Raw genomic sequence first — 18,425 nt, forward strand, 5'->3', positions numbered from 1 at the left:
AGTCCCATTAAATGAGTCTTTGGATTTACACAGGCTGTTAAGAGGAATTTAAGAAGGAAATAGCCAAAAGAATTAACCCTTAAAGATTCTTCACATTTTCCAAGGGAAATTGATAAACTTGAAAGAATCTATGCAGGGGAAACTTTTTTATGATGGGTTAATAGTGGCTTGATTCAACAAACTGGACATTCTTAACTGTTTTTTTTTTTTTTCTTTCCTGAGCTGAAGCCAGTATTCTAGTCTTTAAAAATTCCTTTTCACCATATATCATGGCTTCAGGGAATCTCATTGGTATTTGCCTCCTGACCCACTGATCTCTTGACCTGTAACCCAGTCAGGTTGCTCTGAGTCAGTAATTGCTCTCAGCATACTTCCTGGGCCACTTCAAATGCTTTTTTTCTTTTCTTTCAAGTTTTTATTTAAATTCTACCTAGTTAAAATGCAGTGTAATATTACTTTTGAGTGTAGGATTTAGTAATTCATCCACGTACATGCCACATCCCATGCTCTTCCCAGTGCCCTCCTTAATCTCCATCACCCATTTAACCCATCCTCCACCCACCTCCTCTCCAGCAACCCTCAATTTGTTCTCTACAGTTGAGTCTGTTTCATGGTTTGCCTCTCTTTTCTTTTCTAAAAAAATAAGATTTGTCTATATATTTAAAGAAAATAATACCGGTGATTTTTTTAATGATGGTACATTCCTCGTTAGTTATTAAAGCTTCATATTTGAGGGGTTTCTGGGTAGCTCAGTCAGTTAAGTGTCCAACTCTTGATTTTGAGTCAAGTCATGATCTCAGGATCATGAGATCAAGCCCGAGTCAGGCTACACACACAGCGTGTAGTGCGCTTGCGATTTTCTCTCTCTCTCTCTGCCCATCCCTCCACTTCTATATGCTCCCTCTCTCAAAATAAATAAATACAATCTTTTTTAAAAGCTTCATCTTTGAAAGTGTAATCATTATTTTATCAAAGTGAGACAATCTAAATTTTTAAAAATATAAGTCGTCAATGAAGTAGCCACATGAACCACATAGACTCAACTTTAGGAAATTCATTTTAGGATGAGGGGAAAGAGTTAGGCTAAATGCCAAGATTGTGCTGAACTTCAGCAATGTGGGAAGGAATCTAAGTTTGATGAGACATGTTTGCCAATATTGCATGCAATATTCCCATTTTATAATGTTGATTCTTAATGTTGTATTGTAATGAGGATGTTTCTAGTTTACTGCTTTGGGCTATATGAGTCACAGAGAAGGTGGTTTTCTGCCTGGTCTGATTTTCTTTAGTAAATTGACCTGACTCAAGAACTCAGTCAGATAATTTGACTAGAAAAACAATGTGTTGAGGTTGGGGGGAAAACTGTTTTTAGGTCAGGGTTAACCAAACAAGTACTCTTAATTTCTCTGTATGCTGTGAATATGCTGTGAATTTGTCCATCTTTCAACTTGTTTTATGCTGTAAAATATTGGAGAAGGTATTCTAGGGTGTAGTAGTAACATTGTTAAGAGTTACTGTTTTTAATATTTAGGTGGTGGTCGAAATCCAGTAACACCCAGATATATGAGACATTTCAATATTATAACAATCAATGAGTTTAGTGATAAATCCATGTTTGCAATCTTCTCTAGAATCTTAACTTGGCATTTTAAAATCTGGTAAGTAATTTAAAGTGCGTTTCTTTTTTCATTAGTGGGTATACAGTCGTTAGGAAACGTATCAATATAAGTAATACTTCTTGAACTATTCCCTGAAAACATCTCTAGATAAAGATCTGGATATTTTCTAGATAAAGCAGCTCCCCTCTGCTGCTCTCATCTCCAAGTATGGGAGCATCGCAAGAAGGGGCCACAGTATCTTTCTCTTTGTCTGATGTCTTGAATTTTAGCCCCAAAATACATACAAAGTTGGTATTCTACTATGTAGTATGTCCATGGTGGAATTATTAATGTTTTGAATTTTCACCATGTAATACAATTAATGCTAGAAAGCTGTATGCTAAGTTTCTCCTGTGACTTTGATACCCTGTAGTAGGTCTCTTGAGTTCCTCAAGGAGATTCATATCTAAGGGTATAGCCTTTGAGCCTGTACCCTAGGGGAAATGGTGCTGTCTAGCTCTGCACTTTCAGCGTTTCTCTATGTGGTATGCAGAGGTCAGGGAGCCAAGTGGACCTGGGCAATGCAAGTCTCAGCTCCCTGATATCCTTTCTCAAGAAACTGTCTTTCCTTGCCCGGTCTAGTGCTGATGGAGACAGACATCGGGCTCCTGGTCGAGCCAGAAATTAAAGATAGTCAGTTTTTCCCCAATGGATATTCACTGTACATGTTCTTTCTACCCTAATTGTGCAAAGCCCTCCTTTTTAAAAATCCTATTTCGCTTTATTTTTAATTCTCTTTTTTCTTTTCCTCTTTTTCATATTCTGTATTTTTATTTCCTTCCCATTTTCTCTGAAAATACTCATTTCACCAGTGTTCTTCAGGGATTCCTTTTATATGCCATTGAAAGTGCTAAAGGGTGAAAGTGATTTGTCTAGCGGATGCCGGATTCGAGTTATATTATCGGGGTCCCTCGGCTGGCTCTTTTGTCCACTTATTTAAGTACTTCTAAGTCCATGACACTAGTCCTGCCTTCCCATGGAGTTTCTTTAATCATAAAATAAAATAATGAATGGCAAGTAGTTTTAAAATAAATTAAAATTCTATTATTACTATTAAGAAATGGCAATCTTATAAATTAAATCAATTATTTAATCAGAATAATTTCCACACTAGGCATGCTAAATATCATTTACGTATCATATATGCTAACATTTTCTTTTTTTATTACATTATTTTAAGTTATAAATTTCCAGATGATTTTCTCGATTTGACCGCACAAATTGTTAACGGTACGATGACTCTGTATAAGGAAGCCATGAAGAATCTCCTGCCTACTCCCGCTAAATCTCACTACTTGTTCAACCTCCGTGATTTCTCCCGTGTCATTCAGGGCGTTTGCCTGTCAAGGCCAGAAACAGCAGAAACCAAAAGAGTGATTAAACGTCTCTGGGTTCATGAGGTAAATTTTTGTGTTACTGAAATATGATTATGCAAGAAACAAAGATTTTACCATGGCAACAACTGGGTAAAAAGAAGCATTTCGAAGTTTGTATTGTTGAAATTCATTCAGCTATTTGGCGTTATGGAGGCCAATAATCAAGATAATTTAAAAGAATATTTAACACTAAAATATTTTATGATATTTAAAAAGGATTATCTCCTGTTTTTAGAAATTTTTGTTGACTTAAAAGATATTTCTAGGGATGCCCGTGGCTCAGTGGGTTAAGCCTCTGCCTTCGGCTCAGGTCATGGTCTCAGGGTCCTGGGATCGAGTCCCGCATCCGGCTCTCTGCTCAGCAGGGGGTCTGCTTCCCCCCTCTCTCTCTGCCTGCCTCTCTGCCTACTTGTGATCTCGCTCTGTGTGTCTAATAAATAAATAAAATCTTTAAAAAAAAAAGATATTTCTAAGTAGGTATCACTTTGGGACAATCTCCCTTACGTGACTTAATTCTTGTTAGTTTGATTTCAAATAATTTTTTAGATGGAATACTTTTTAAGGAGCTGTTTTTATAAGAAAAGAATGTATTTGTTTGCATTACTTACTTGTATTTTTAGATGCCAAAACAACTGCAAAACAAACCAGTTTTGAAAGCATAAAAATATATTGAAAGTATATTTAAGTTCTTTGTGGGAAGAGGAATATGGGTGAACATTTTCTTATAAAAACTTGAGGAAGGGGGGTGCCTGGGTAGTTCAGTGGGTTAAAGCCTCTGCCTTTGGCTCAGGTCATGATCCCAGAGTCCTGGGATCGAGCCCCACATCGGGCTCTCTGCTTGGCGGGAAGCCTGCTTCCCCCTCTCTCTGCCTTCCACACTGCCTACTTGTGATCTCTGTCTGTCAGATAAATGAATAAAATCTTTAAAAAAAAAAAAAAACTTGAAGAAGGAAGGAGAGAAAGAATATAATAAAATAAGGCATCAGAAATAATTTAATACAAAGAATTATAGGAAAGTTAAAGAAAAATGTTTTATTTTTAATATGCAAATAATATAGCTATTTTAATTTTAATAATGTAGTTAAATCTAGAAAATAGGAATGTGCTATGTTAAAACCATGTGCTATAGAAATAAAAATTACAAAAGGACATTTAGAAATGGAATTTTTAGTGTAATGAAATTCATAATATAATAACTTTATATTTTTGATATTTATGCAATATAATGAGTTTCAATTCTCCGCTCAAAACCTTTCAAGAGCACCCTACTTCACTGGGAGGGATGAAACATACGGTTCTGGTGACCCACAAGATTTCGTACGTGTCCCTCTTTCCTGGCTCCCATCAGGCTACCTCTTGTGTGAGAACGCCCGCTCACCTTCACGGCAGCACAGGCCTCCTGGCTGTTCGCCCTGCCTGGAGTCCGTCCCCGGATCTTGTGCACTGGCTTCCTGCTGCCTTTGAGCAGATCTTTCCTTCTCCATGAGGCCCACGCTGACCACCCTATTACATACAACAGGCTCTCACCCCACTAGTAGTTCCAGTCTTTCTTGACTTAAACTCTCTTTTTCTTCTTTTCGTAGCATTTATCAGCATCTAACATGCCATAAAATTTATTTCTCATGTTTATTGTCCCATCTTCCTCAGACAGCAGGCAAGTTCCATGAGCTCAGAGATTTTTCTCTCTTTTTTTTTTTTGTCACTGATTTATTCACAGTGCTGAGAACAGTGTTAGACACATTATTTTCAATGTTTCAAAAAAATTATGGGCGCCTGGGTGGCTCGGTGAGTAAGCCGCTGCCTTCGGCTCAGGTCATGATCTCAGGGTCCTGGGATCGAGTCCCGCATCGGGCTCTCTGCTCAGCAGGAGCCTGCTTCCTCCTCTCTCTCTCTCTGCCTGCCTCTCTGCCTACTTGTGATCTCTCTCTGTCAAATAAATAAATAAAACCTTTAAAAAAAAAATATTATGATGTAATTGAACTCAACGCCCTACTTGTGCTTTGTTTCTATTCACTCAAAAAAGATTTCCTAAGGGTCTAATATGGACCAGATACTACTTTAGGTGTCCAGACACTTTTACCAAGTCAGAAGACCTAATGTAATTTTATTAAATGGTTTTTAAGGCATGAAACTGGTTTACTATTTTACATTCCCTTTGGCTTCTCCATGGTTTTCAAACATTTGTGTGCCCCAAATCTGATTTGCTTATTAAATATAGTTATTCTGCAAAAGTGACCCAAGGAAAAAAGTAAATTAAATTTCATCAAAGGTAAAAATTTTCATGCTTCTTAGGATACTGTTTAGAAAGTGAAAAGACAACCCACAGAATGGGAAAGAATATTTGCAAGTCATATATCTGATCAGTGTCTCAGATCCAGAAAATGAAAAGAGCTATTACAATTCAATAGTAAAAGATAAATAACTAATTCAAAAGTGGGCAAAGGATTTGAATAGACATTTTTCCAAAGATAATATACAGATGGCCAATAAGCACATGAAAAGATGTTCAACATCATTAGTCATTAGGGAAATGCAAATCCAAGCCGCAGTGAGGTACGCCTCACACCCACGGGGTGGCTGTCACCCCAACGGCAGGTAATAGCAAGTGCTCGTGAATTGGCGGAGGAATCCTGCCCTCATTCACCGCTTGGGGGTATGAAAAGTGGTGCAGCTGCTTCAGAGAACAGCTAGTTCCTCAACCGTTACAGCTACCGTGTGACCCAGTAGTGGTGCTCCTAGCCATGTACTCGAGAGAACTGGAAACACGTGTCCACACAAAAGCTTGTGCACAAATATTATTAGAATTATAATAGAAAGTGGACATAACTCACATACATATCAGCTAATGAATGGACAAAGAAAATGTGGTATGTACACACCATGGAATTTTATTCAGCCCTAAAAAGAAAGAGCAGTGCATACACAACACAGACGAACCTAGAAAGCGTCATCTAAGTGAGAGAAACCAGGCACAAAAGGTCTCCTATCATATGATCCCATTTATACGAAATATGCAGAGTAAGTAAATTAACAGAGACAGAGTAATAGTTGCCAGGGGTTGGGGGGGCATCAGGGGGAAATAAGGAGTGACTGATAATGGATATAGGGTTGCTACATGGGGGTGATGAAGAAGTTCTAGAATTAGAGAGTTGTGATGTTTGCTTAACTTCATGAATATTATAAAACCCACTGAATTATATGCTTTTAAAGAGTGAATGTTGTGATATGTGAATTATATATTAATTAAAACAATCTGTAATTCAGGGTTGGAGGTAAATAAACTCAAATCATAAATACAATATAATAAAAATATTCCAGAGATTACTTTTCTTGGAATGAGGTAGACTTATGATAGAGAAACTTTACATATCAACTTCTCCAAATGGAAGAGGGGGCCGCAGAATCACAGGGTAGAGAGCAGGGGATCCGCAGAAGGGAGCATGAGACCTGCGAAGGTGCTGGTGGCATTCTGTATCTTGATCTTGGTGGTGGGGACCTGGGTGTGTAAATGTGTAAAAATTCTTGGGAGCTGTGCACTTAGGATTTTTATATTTTATATAAAGAAACAGAAGTAGAAAAATAAGATATTCCCAGGCACCGCCCTCAAAGTTTTCAAGTGGGCCCCTGCCATATCAGCACGTACCACAGGTGATTCAATACAGGTTTGTTGACTGTCCTTGGGAAACACTACCTTAGGTGCTTGCTAAGTAGCCCGCTAGGTAATAGTATACTGACTTCGTCTTCAGCAGTGATACCAGATATGTGAGGTTGGCTTGGTTTAGGTTTCTCCTCCCACAGGAATATTGTACAACATCTTCAGTACCTCGGTCCAAGGACAGGACTATCGGCATATGTCAGGGAACTAGATTGTCCAATAAATAAATAGCTTTTGAACAGCGAGAGTATGCACGGAGCCTCACTCATACTAATGGCCTGCACCGCCGCCACTGCTAGAAGAAGGGGTGATGCGCCCATGGCACCAGCCTGACGGTAGTGTAAACACTGAAAGCATTACTCTGGAGCACCATTGGGCTGATCTCAAGGTGGTTTGTAATCATTTTATTTCTGAATTTTATAGTACTTCCACATACATTGTTGTTTTATTTTTGCTATACAACTGGAGAGGAACACTGAGCAAGTATTCCTGTTTCCATTCTATAGGTGAAGCCGCTTATGCAGACAGGGTGCAGTAATTTCCCCCAAATGACAGTTTTGTTGGCACAAATACACATTGCTTCTCTCATATGCGTATTAGTCTGCTTGAGCTTCCATAACAAAATACCACAGAGGGGCTTGACAACAGAAATTTATTTTCTCATAGTCCTGGAGGCCAGAAGTCCACCTGCAAGGTGCCACCGAATGTGGGTACAGGCTGCCCCCTCACTGTGTCCTCACATGGCCCTTCCCCTGTGCACCTGCAGGGAAAGAGTGGAAACTCTGTTCTCACTTCCTTTTCTTATAAGAACGGTCCTATGGTACTAGGGCTCTACCCTTGTGATCTTATTTAACTTTAATGACCTCTTTAAAGGACTTTTCTCTTAATATAGTCATATTGTGGCTAGGACTTCCCCATGAATTTGAGGGGTAGGGAGGGACACAATTCAGTCCAGACAGATAGTAACCAAGGGACACTTATACCATGTTGAGGAAATAGTTTTATGTGACAAGCCTGATTAACTATTTCTTAAAGTCCCATAACCTACATGTCCATTTCATAAGAGTTTATTTTAGTAGATCGCCCTCTGCAGTGACTAATAACAAAAATAATTAATGTGCAAAATAAACTTGGTTGTCACCTAAGACATTTCTTTTCCCCCCCAAAAAATGTGCCTTAAAAAATAATGCTATTCATTTGCCAATAATTTTCAGAATTGGCTTGGAAAAAGGAAAGATCACTACAGAGGAGTCCTCAGCTTCTTTATCGGTACCTGAGTGACCAGTAAAGGCAGTCACTTTCTCTAGGCCTTTTTTCCTTCTCTAGTCATTAATACTTTTTTTTAAGATTTTTTTTTTAATTTATTTGAGAGAGAGAAAGCAAGAGAGAGAGCATGAGCTGGGGAAGAGGCAGATGGAGGGAGAGAGAGGCGAGGAGCCTGATGTGGGGCTCAGTCTCCGCGTCCTGGGATCATAACCTGAGACAAAGGCAGATGCTTAACCGACTGAGGCACCCAGCTGCCCTGGTCGTTAATATTCTTTGCATCTCTATAATCTTCTTCTGTTCCCCTCAAATATATATGATCATAATTAATATTTAAAATAAGCATTATTATGACTCCATCCCGATTATTTGGCTATGCCTTTAATAAAACCCATAGAAATATCCTGGAGTAGTTTTTATGTGACTTGAGATTGATATGTAAGTAAACCTACAAAAATAGACCCATCAGTTCTTACAGTGGCTTTTTGCTCATTCAGGTCCTTAGAGTGTATTATGACCGTCTTCTGGATAATGCAGATAGAGGTTGGCTTATCAACTCCATTCAAGAAATTTTGAAAACATACATGGATGAAGATTTTCATGAGCTTTTTCAACACTTAGATTTCGATAACGATGGGGTGGTAGAAGAAGATGACTTGCGTAGCTTAATGTTTTGTGATTTCCACGATCCCAGGCGGGAGGACACCAACTACAGAGAAGTTGAGGATGTGGATAATCTTCGGGTGATAGCAGAAGCTCACTTAGAAGAATACAACAATATGAGCAAGAAAACCATGAGCCTTGTCTTATTCCGATTTGCCATAGAGCACATCAGCCGAATTTCCAGGATTCTGAAGCAACCTCGCAGCCATGCTCTTCTGGTTGGTGTTGGCGGGAGCGGGAGGCAGTCTGTCACCAGATTAGCTGCCCACATGGCTGACTATTCAGTTTTTCAGGTCGAAATCTCCAAGGGGTATGGTACCACTGAGTGGCACGAAGATTTAAAAGTGATCCTCAGGAAATGTGCCGAAGGTGAGATGCAAGGTGTCTTCCTCTTTACAGACACTCAGATCAAAAGGGAGTCATTTCTAGAAGATGTCAACAATCTACTGAATGCTGGGGAGGTTCCAAATCTCTTTGCATTAGACGAGAAGCAGGAGATATGTGATAAGATGCGTCAGTTAGACCGCCAACGGGATAAAACCAAACAGACAGATGGAAGCCCCATCGCTCTTTTCAATATGTTCATCGATCGCTGCCGCAACCAGCTGCACGTGGTCCTCGCCATGAGTCCCATCGGAGATGCATTCCGGATCCGCCTCAGGAAGTTCCCTGCTCTTGTTAACTGCTGTACCATTGACTGGTTTCAGGTACGGCCGTACCTGAAATGGTATGGGGACTCTTCGTCATCATCATGGCTTATCTTATAGACTCCCCCCAAAAAGGTGGTTGAGCAGAATTTTCTGATCAATGATAATGTATTGTATGAAATTAGAATTCAAGAAATCATCATAAGAGAAAAGCATCTTATTACTCATAAATACCATCATTAAGCTCAGTATATTAACAGAAGGTTTTAGGATGAATTTGGGTATCAGTCAGGTCCTCTGAAGGCTTCCCTGAGCAAAGCTGAATGAAGGAACTGTTCCTGGAGCTACAGCTCCAGGTGGCGTTTAAGGAGCTGAGAGGGGACAGTGGAGCAGTTAGGAGGGGGTGGAGCAGAGCGGGGAGCTTTAGTACAGGTTGGGCATAAAGGGACAGAGGGAGGAAAGCGTGTTCCTGGGGCTCAGAGCTGGGGAAGTAGGATTACTTGAAAGGAGCAGGAACACAGAACCTAGAACTAAGCTCCTGCTAGAAAGGAAGGGAGGGTATGAACACTCCTGCCCCTCTCCTGTCCTTCCAGTCTCTTTCCATTAGCCAAACCCAACAGGAAGTCAAAAGGAGGAAAGCCAGAGCGACACTTGTGGTAGTTAACTTCAGTGTCAGGAAGCACAGAGCGGATGAGACAATGGTGTGTGTTGGGAGTTTGTGGGCTTTGCCAAGGCCCTGTGAGTGCTTTTGGCCTTGGGGAATGTGCACAGCCCCTCTGTTCTCCATTTCCTGCTAAGACGGTGTCAAACAAGAGATTTATTGAACACTTGCTCAATAGCAGGTACTATTCTGAAAGCTGGGAGTGAAGAGGAAAATGAAATAGACAATGGTTCTGATCTCGAGCTTATTTTCTAGAGACAGAGAAATTAGCACAAACTTATTCCATCAACAGTGTGGCATATAGGGAGTAAAAGCATTTCTGAAGAGTTGACCTTTTCAGAGGAAGCATGCCAGACGAGAAGTGCTCGTACTGAGAGGGTGTGGGCAGAGGGCATAAACTCGTGAAGGGAAGGGGCTATGGAAGGAACGGGTGTGTCAGGGGACTTGGGCGTGGCGGGCACCGAGTTACTGAGGGGGAGTAGCAGAGGTGACGTCAGGAAGGTGGCAGAGATCAACAAGTTGGTTTTGAAGTTGAAGTACACTGGGAAGTCTTTGACGGATTATTAGTTGGGGAGTGTGACATGAGCTAATTTACATTTTGAAAAAAATTACTCTGGCAGCTGTAGAGAGCCACATCAGCAGGGAGACCAGTTAGGACACCACTGGAATATTCCAAGCAGAAGGAAACAGGGAGTTGAATTGGGATGGCTGTTGTAGGAAGAAGAGAAAGGATTTGGAAGCTAGTGTGGGGATGGCACCTATAGGACTTGTTTATGGGATGAATGAAGGGTTGAGAAGGAGAGGTATCAGGCCTGATTCCTCCATGGCTGGAGCAAGGAGTGGGTGGTGGTGGTGTTTCCAAGTTGGGGAAGATGACAACTACTTGGGGAGAGACAGGAACTACATTTTGGACTTGTCAAGTTTGGGATACCTTTAAGAAAAAATCAAAGAGAGAGTCATTCAGATGATTCTGGAGTTGAGAGAGGATAATAACATATACCTCAGAGAATTATTGGGAGAATTCAATGAAATGACCCCGGAAGAATGCACACAGAAGTAGACATTCCATAAATTTAGTTCCTCTCCTCTTCCTTGCGCCTGCAACACACACAAACCATTTTTCTAACCTTTGAACAAACCATGACGAGTCAATGTTAGTAGTACTAGCTACTGACTCCTAAGTGTGTAAGTCCGTGGTTGGGGGTCGGGGATCGGGAGTTCCTCATGGAAGTGTCTCTCCTGCCCCATCCTTCACCCGTTCCTCTCCACTTCTGACATCGATAAATCACACAGGGCTACAGGAGTAACAGACTTACACTGGTCACTTTGATCAAGTACTAACTCATTTATCCTAAATTCAGTCATGGCCGGAAGATGCACTCCAGGCAGTTGCCTCACGCTTCTTGGAAGAAACTGAAATGTCAGAGGAAATACGAGAAGGCTGTATCACCATGTGTAAAAACTTCCACACTTCTACTATAGATTTATCTACATCCTTCTATGTTGAACTTCAAAGATACAACTATGTGACTCCTACCTCTTATCTTGAATTAATCTCCACCTTCAAGACCTTGTTGGAAAAGAAAAGAAGGTAAAAATAAAATTTCATATTTCTATTTATTTATGTATTTTAAAGAAAGCATGCACTAGTGGGGGGAGGGGCAGAGGGAGAGAGGGGGAGAGAGGGGCCAACAGACTCCACACTGAGCACGGAACCTGTTGCAGGGCTCGCTCGCACTACCCTGAGATCACAACCGGAGCCAAAACCAAGAGTCAGACATTCAACTGACTAAGCCACTTAGGCATCCCGGAATTTCGTATTTCTAAGTAAGCTACAGTGATTTTAAACCATTTGTGTGTACAAAAATGACATATCTATGATGTAGAGATTTATTTTGTATATATATATAATATATATATATACATGTTTGTACTCTGATTATTGTTTATATATATGCATATACATATGTGTGTGTATGTGTGTATATATATATATGTGATTTATTTTGCAAACATCTTCAGGGATGTTTGGGAGGAGGTCTTATTCTTTTGTATAGATGTATCATCTAGCACATTGTAAATACATAATCATATTTGTTAAAGGAATAAAGGTGTGCCACTCAGAGTTGGACATACTCCAGGATCCTTTGACAATGATACTGAGTAAACACCATTTAGAAAGATTTTTTTTTGTAAGTAATTAGATAATAGATAAAACTTCTGTTTAGCTATTGAACAGCTGAAACCCAGAGACAGCTAGTCAGGTGTCCTTCTTTAAATCCTCATTTGAAAAACCTCAATATGAACATCAATAAACTTATATACTATAGAAAGTGTCAGTGTGAATTTTTAATGTCATTGAGGGTGACATTTATATATTTATTTATTTATTGGTAGTTTCAAGTTCTTATTTAAATTCTAATTAACATATACTATAGTATTGGTTTCAGGAATAGAATTTAGTGGTTCATCATGTACATACAACAACCAGTGTTCATCACAGTAAATATCTTCCTTAACGCCCGCCATCCACCTAGCCCATCCCCTGCCCACCTCCCCTCAGCAGCTCTGCCTATTCTCTATCATTAAGAGTCTGTTGTATGGTTTGCCTCCCTCTCTTTTTCCCTCCTTCCCCTATGTTCATCTATTTTGTTTCTTAAAATCCTATGGCATTTGTCTTTCTCTGTCTGATTTATTTTACTTAGCAGAATACACTCTAGTTCTATCCATGTCCCTGAAAATGGCAAGATTTCATTCTTTTTGATGCTGATTAATGTGTGTGTGTGTGTGTGTGTGTGTGTGTGTGTGTGTGTGTGTGTGTAAGTTTGGGGGCCATCATGTTTCGTTTTCATTTGTTCCATATGTTTTTAATTTCTTCTTGAATTTCCTGATTGACCCATTCATTCTTTAGTAGGATACTTCTTTAACTTCCAGGTATTTATGGCCTTTCCAAATTTTTTCTGGGGGTTAGCTTCAAGATTCATTGCATTACAGTCAAAACATATGCATGGTATGATCTCAATCTTTTTATACTGGTTGAGGCCTGATCTGTGAACTAGTATGTGATCTATTCCAGAGAATGGCCTATGTGCACTGGAAAAAGAATGTGTATTCTGCTATTTTAGGATAAAAGTTTCTGTCTATATCTGTTAAATCCATCTGGTCCAGCGTGCCATGCAAAGCCATTGTTTCCTTGTTGATCTTCTGCTTAGATGATCAGTCCATTACTGTGAGTGGGGTGTTAAAGTTCCCTGCTATTATTGTGTTATTATCAGTAACTTCCTTTATGTTTGTTACTAACTGATTTAGATATTTGGGTGCTCGCAAGTTGGAGTCATATAGAATTGTTAGTTCTTCTTGTTGGATAGACCCCTTTATTATGATGTAGTCCCCTTGTTCATCTCTTTTTATAGTCCATGGTTTGAAATCTAGTCTTTCTGATACACAGACTGCTACTGTAGCTCTGTCTGATGCGCATTAGCACAATAGTGGGTTCTCCATGCCCTCACTTAATCTGCAGGTCTAAAGTGAGTCTCTCTCTCTCTCTTTTTAAAATATAACTCATCTCATGTGCTTATTTTGAGATTTCCAATTCAAATATAGGACTACATGGTTTCACTGAACTTTTTCTTTTCTTCCTTTATTTAAATTCAATTAGCCAACATATAGTACATCATTAGATTCAGATGTAGAGTTTAATAATTCATCAGTTTTGTATAACACCCAGTGCTCATCATATCACTTGCCTCCTTAATGCCCACCACTTAGTTATCCCATCCCCCACACCACACCCCTCCAGCAATCCTCAGTTTGTTTCCTGTAGCTAAAAGTCTGTCATCATTTGTCTGTCTCTCTGATGACTTCCCATTTGGTTTTCCTTCGCTTCCCCTGTGGTCCTCTGTGTTCTTTCTTATATTCCACATATGAGTGAAATCATGTGATAATTGTCTTTCTCTGATTGACTTATTTCACTCAGCATAGCACCCTCCAGCTCCATCCATGTTGATATAAATGCTTACGTATTCATCCTTTCTGATGGCTGAGTAATAGTCCATGGTACATATATACCACATCTTCTTTATCCATTTATCTGTTGATGGATATCTCTGCCCTTTCCATAGATTGGTTATTGTGGACATTCCTGCTATAAATATTGGAGTGCAGGTGTGCTTTGGATCACTACATTTGTAACTTTGGGTTACATCCCTTGTGGTGCAATTGCTGGGTCACAGGGCAGCTTTACTTTTAACTTCTCAAGGAACATCTGTTCTGTTATCCAGTGTGGCTGCACCATCTTGCATGCCCACCAACAGTGTAGGAGGGAGCCCCTTTGTTCGCATCCTCACCAACATCTGACTTGTTAATTTTAACCATTGTGGCTAGTATGAAGTGGTATCTCTGTGTGGTTTTGATTTGTACTTCCCTGATGCCAAGTGATGTGGAGCACTTTTTCATGGGTCTGTTGGCCATTTTTATGTCTTTCTCGGAGAAATGTCTGTTCACATTTCTGTTCATTTCTTGACTGGATTCTTTGTTTTTCAGGTGTTGAGGTTGATAAGTTCTTTATAGATCTTGGATATCAGCCCTTTGTCTGTAGTTCATCTGCAAATATCTTCTCCCATTCCGTAGGTTGCCTCTGTTTTATTGACTATTTTTGATCATTGCTTCAATCTTGTTACTAGATATTGGTCTATTCAGGTTGTCAATTTCTTCCTGTGTCAGTCTTTTTTTTTTTTTAAAGATTTTATTTATTTATTTGTCAGAGAGAGAGCGAGCGAGAGCGAGCACAGGCAGACAGAGTGGAAGGCAGAGTCAGACTCCCTGCGGAGCCAGGAGCCCGATGTGGGACTCGATCCCAGAACGCTGGGATCATGACCTGAGCTGAAGGCAGCTGCTTAACCAACTGAGCCACCCAGGTGTCCCAAACTTCCTGTGTCAGTCTTGAAAGTTTATAGGTTTCCAGCAGTGTATCCATTTCTTCTAGGTTGCTTAACTTATTGGCATATAACTGTTGATAATAATTTCTGATGATTGTTCCTGTTTCCTTGGTGTTAGTCGTGTCTCTCCCTTTTCATTCATAATTTTATTAATTTTGGTTTAGTTTGACCAGATGCTTATTGATATTATTGATTCTTTCAAAGAAACACTTCTAGTTTCATTGATGGTGTTCTACTGTATCTCCAGTTTCTAACTTATTGATCTCTGCTCTAATCTTAATTATTTCCCTTCTTGTGTGTGGGGTTGGCTTAATTTGTTGGTGATTTTCCAGTTCTTTAAGGTGTAAAGAGAGTTGGTATATTTGGGATTTTTTCAGTTTTTTTGAGTGGGCTTGGATGGCTATGTATTTCTCCTTTAGGACCACCTTTGGACCGATGTGTCTTCATTCACATTGGTTTCCATGAATTGTTTAAGTTCTTTGATTTCCTGGTTGGCCCAGACATTCTTGAGCAGAATGGTCTTTAGCTTCCAAGAGTTTGAATTCCTTCCAAACTTTTTCTTGTGGTTGTTTCAATTTCAAAGCATTATGGTCTGAGATCATGCAGGGAATAATCTCAATCTTTTGGTATCAGTTGAGCCCTGATTTGTGACCCAGTATATGGTCTATTCTGTGGAAATTTCCATGTGTGCTCAAGAAGAATGAGTATTCTGTTGTCTTAGAGTGTAATGCTCTGTCTATATCTATGGCGTCCATCTGGTCCAATGTGTCATTCAAAACTCTTGTTTCTTTATTGATTTTCTGCTTGCATGAATAAAGCTGAGTAATAAACCACTCTCAGTAATATCTGAGAGTGGTGTGTTAAGATCCTCTACAATTAATGTATTCATATCAATATGACTCTTTATTTTGATTCACAGTTGACTTATATAGTTGGCTGCTCCCATGTTGGGGGCATAAATATTTACAATTGTTAGATATTCTTGGTGGATAGACCCTTTAAGAATGATGTAGTGTCCTTCTGTATCTCTGACTACAGTCTTTAGTTTAAAATCTAATTTATCTGATATGAGAATCACTATACCAGCTCTCTTTTGAGGCCCGTTGGCATGAAAGATGCTTCTCCATCCCTTCACTTTCAGTCTGGATATACTTTAGATTCCAAATGTGTCTCTTGTAGACAGCATATGGACAGGTCCTGTCATTTTATCCACTCTACAACGCTGTGCCATTTTATGGGAGCAATTAGGCCATTCACGTTGAGAGTGATTATTGAAAGATAAGTTTTTATTGACATCATGTTGCATGTGAAGTCCTTGTTTCTATAGATTGTCTCTGTAAATTACTGTACAGTATCACTCCTGGGTTATTTCTTCTTTTACAGAACCCCCTTAATATTTCTTGTAGTACTGGCTTGGTGGTCACATACCCTTTTCAACCTTGCTGGTCTTGGAAGCTCTTTATTTCTCCATCCATTTTAAATGTCAGCCTTGTTGGTTAAAGTATTCTTGGCTGTATGTTATTCTCAGTTAGTGCGCCGAATATGTCTTCCCTGCCCTTTCTGACTTCCAGGTTTCTGTGGACAGGTCTGACATTATTCTGATGGTCCTTCCTCTGTATGTAAGGAACCTTTTCCCCCTAGCTGTCCTTAAGACCTCATGTCTGAAATTACAATTTGTGAATTTCATAATTAAGTGTCTGGATGTCTTTCTAGACTTTTTTTTTTTTTTTTTTAAATCTTGGATGGGGGTATCCTTTCTGCCTCTAGGACACAAACACTTGTTCCATTCCTCAGACTGGGGAAACTTTCATCCAGAATTTATTTATATCTTCTAGTCTCTCTTTCTCTATCCCCTCAGGGATCCCAATAATTCTGATGTTGGAATGTTTCATGGCCTCTTTTATTTCCCTAATTCTGTTTTCATGGCTCCTAAGCTGTTTGTTTCCAGGCCTCCTCCTGATCTTTCTTTTCTATCAGTTTGTCTTCTAGATCACAAATTCTATCCTCTGCCTCAGTTATCCTAGCAATTAGAGTATTTAGATTAGATTGGATCTCATTGATAGATAGCATTTTTAACTTCTGCCAGATTGGCTCTCAATTCAGCCCTTAGAGATTCTATGTTGTCACTAATGGTGTCCTCCAGCCTAGTCATTGAATGGATAATTGTTACCCTGAACTCCCTTTCTGACATACTGTTTATGTCCATATCTAGTAGTTCTGTGGCAGAGGGCACAGTCTCTGAGTTTTTCCTCTGTTGGTTTTCCTCCCCCTGGTCATTTTGGTGAGAGGTGGTTGAGAGGATGTACAGCTGAGTATATCAGCTGTGATCCAGACAAGATGAACCCTGGAAAGTTTCAGAGAAATCAGAAGTCAACACCAGAAAGAAAGAAAAAGGAAAAAAAGAAAGAGAAAACCCAGCCAAAATGAGCCCCAAAAGTAAGATTTATAAGGTATATAAACAAAAATAAGCAAACAAAAAGAGCAACAAAAGTAAATGAAAAGAAAAAATAGGAAGAGCCCAGCCAAAAAGAGCCCCAAGACTAAGATTTCTATAGTACCAGAACAAAAAGAAATACACATAAACACAACAGAAGAGTTATGGAAGGTGGTTATAAATCCTCAGTGTGGGTGAGGCATGTTATTTTGGTTCTTCCTGGGTATATCTTGTTATTTTGTTAAAGGATTCAACTTTCCAGAGATACAAGGATATTAAAACTGGTTTATATATAGGGATAGTATTAAATAGGAAAAAAGGATTACCTTGAAACTTATATCTATATGTATATTAAAAAAAAGAAAAAGAAAAAGGAACACAGGTATATGCATGAAAAAGTTCAAATTAAAAAGTTATTATGAAATATTTGTATTAAGCAGGTTAAAAAAATAAAAAAAAAAAACAAGAATCATGAGAACAAATTAACCAAAAAAAAGAAAAGAAAAGAAAAAAAGAAAGAAAAGAAAAAGAAAGAAAGAAAAGTTGTATCTATGAAATATACAGGTTTTAGGGCAATACCAGGAGCTTAATATATTGTTTTCCCCTGATGTTGGGGTTTTACAGTTTTATGGGGACCCTGTGGTGGTTGTCCTTGTCTTCTGGGGAGGGGCCACCACATTGTTTTCCAGTCAATCTTGCTTGGGTTGAGTCACCCTGCCCCCTGTCAAGGGGTTGGGCTCTGTGGAAACCAGTTTTTCAGGCTTTTGTTCTCTGGAGGTTTTTGTTCTTAGGTGGCTTTTTGCAGCTTTTCAGAGGGTGGGAGCAAAGAATTAGTCTTTCAGAGCTCCACCTCAGAGAGAAGCCTTAGACTGTCCCTTCTGGATGGTCCAGAGCACACAGACTCCCCCTCTGCAAACTCCACTGAACTCCACCCCCTCCTACAGGTGGTGCCCACCCCCAGCCACCATCCCAGTGGTCACCCAAGGGCCCTACTTTTCTCTGCACCCCCGTGCCACTAAAACCATGAGCAATATTGGTCCAGGGAGCCCTGTTTCTGGTGGCTGCCTTGGCCGGGACTGCTGCCTGGGGTCCACGTCTACGCTGGGTGCAGTCAGACCCCATGGCAGCACA

The 18,425-nt window shown here is 39.7% G+C and overlaps 1 protein-coding gene across 2 annotated transcripts in view; it reads left to right on the forward strand.

The window, feature by feature from the left end:
* The window catches only part of DNAH7 (dynein axonemal heavy chain 7), a 249,692-nt gene that overhangs the window by 131,640 nt on the left and 99,627 nt on the right, over positions 1-18,425 (forward strand). For both annotated transcript variants that reach the window (XM_082689009.1, XM_082689010.1), the window contains 4 exons: positions 1,532-1,658; positions 2,839-3,058; positions 8,450-9,322; positions 11,285-11,514. In XM_082689009.1, the coding sequence (XP_082545135.1) occupies positions 1,532-1,658; positions 2,839-3,058; positions 8,450-9,322; positions 11,285-11,514 (1,450 nt within the window). The remainder of the gene's footprint in view (positions 1-1,531; positions 1,659-2,838; positions 3,059-8,449; positions 9,323-11,284; positions 11,515-18,425) is intronic.

Source organism: Mustela nivalis, assembly GCF_964662115.1.
Source record: "Mustela nivalis genome assembly, chromosome: 11".
NCBI lineage: Eukaryota > Metazoa > Chordata > Mammalia > Carnivora > Mustelidae > Mustela > Mustela nivalis.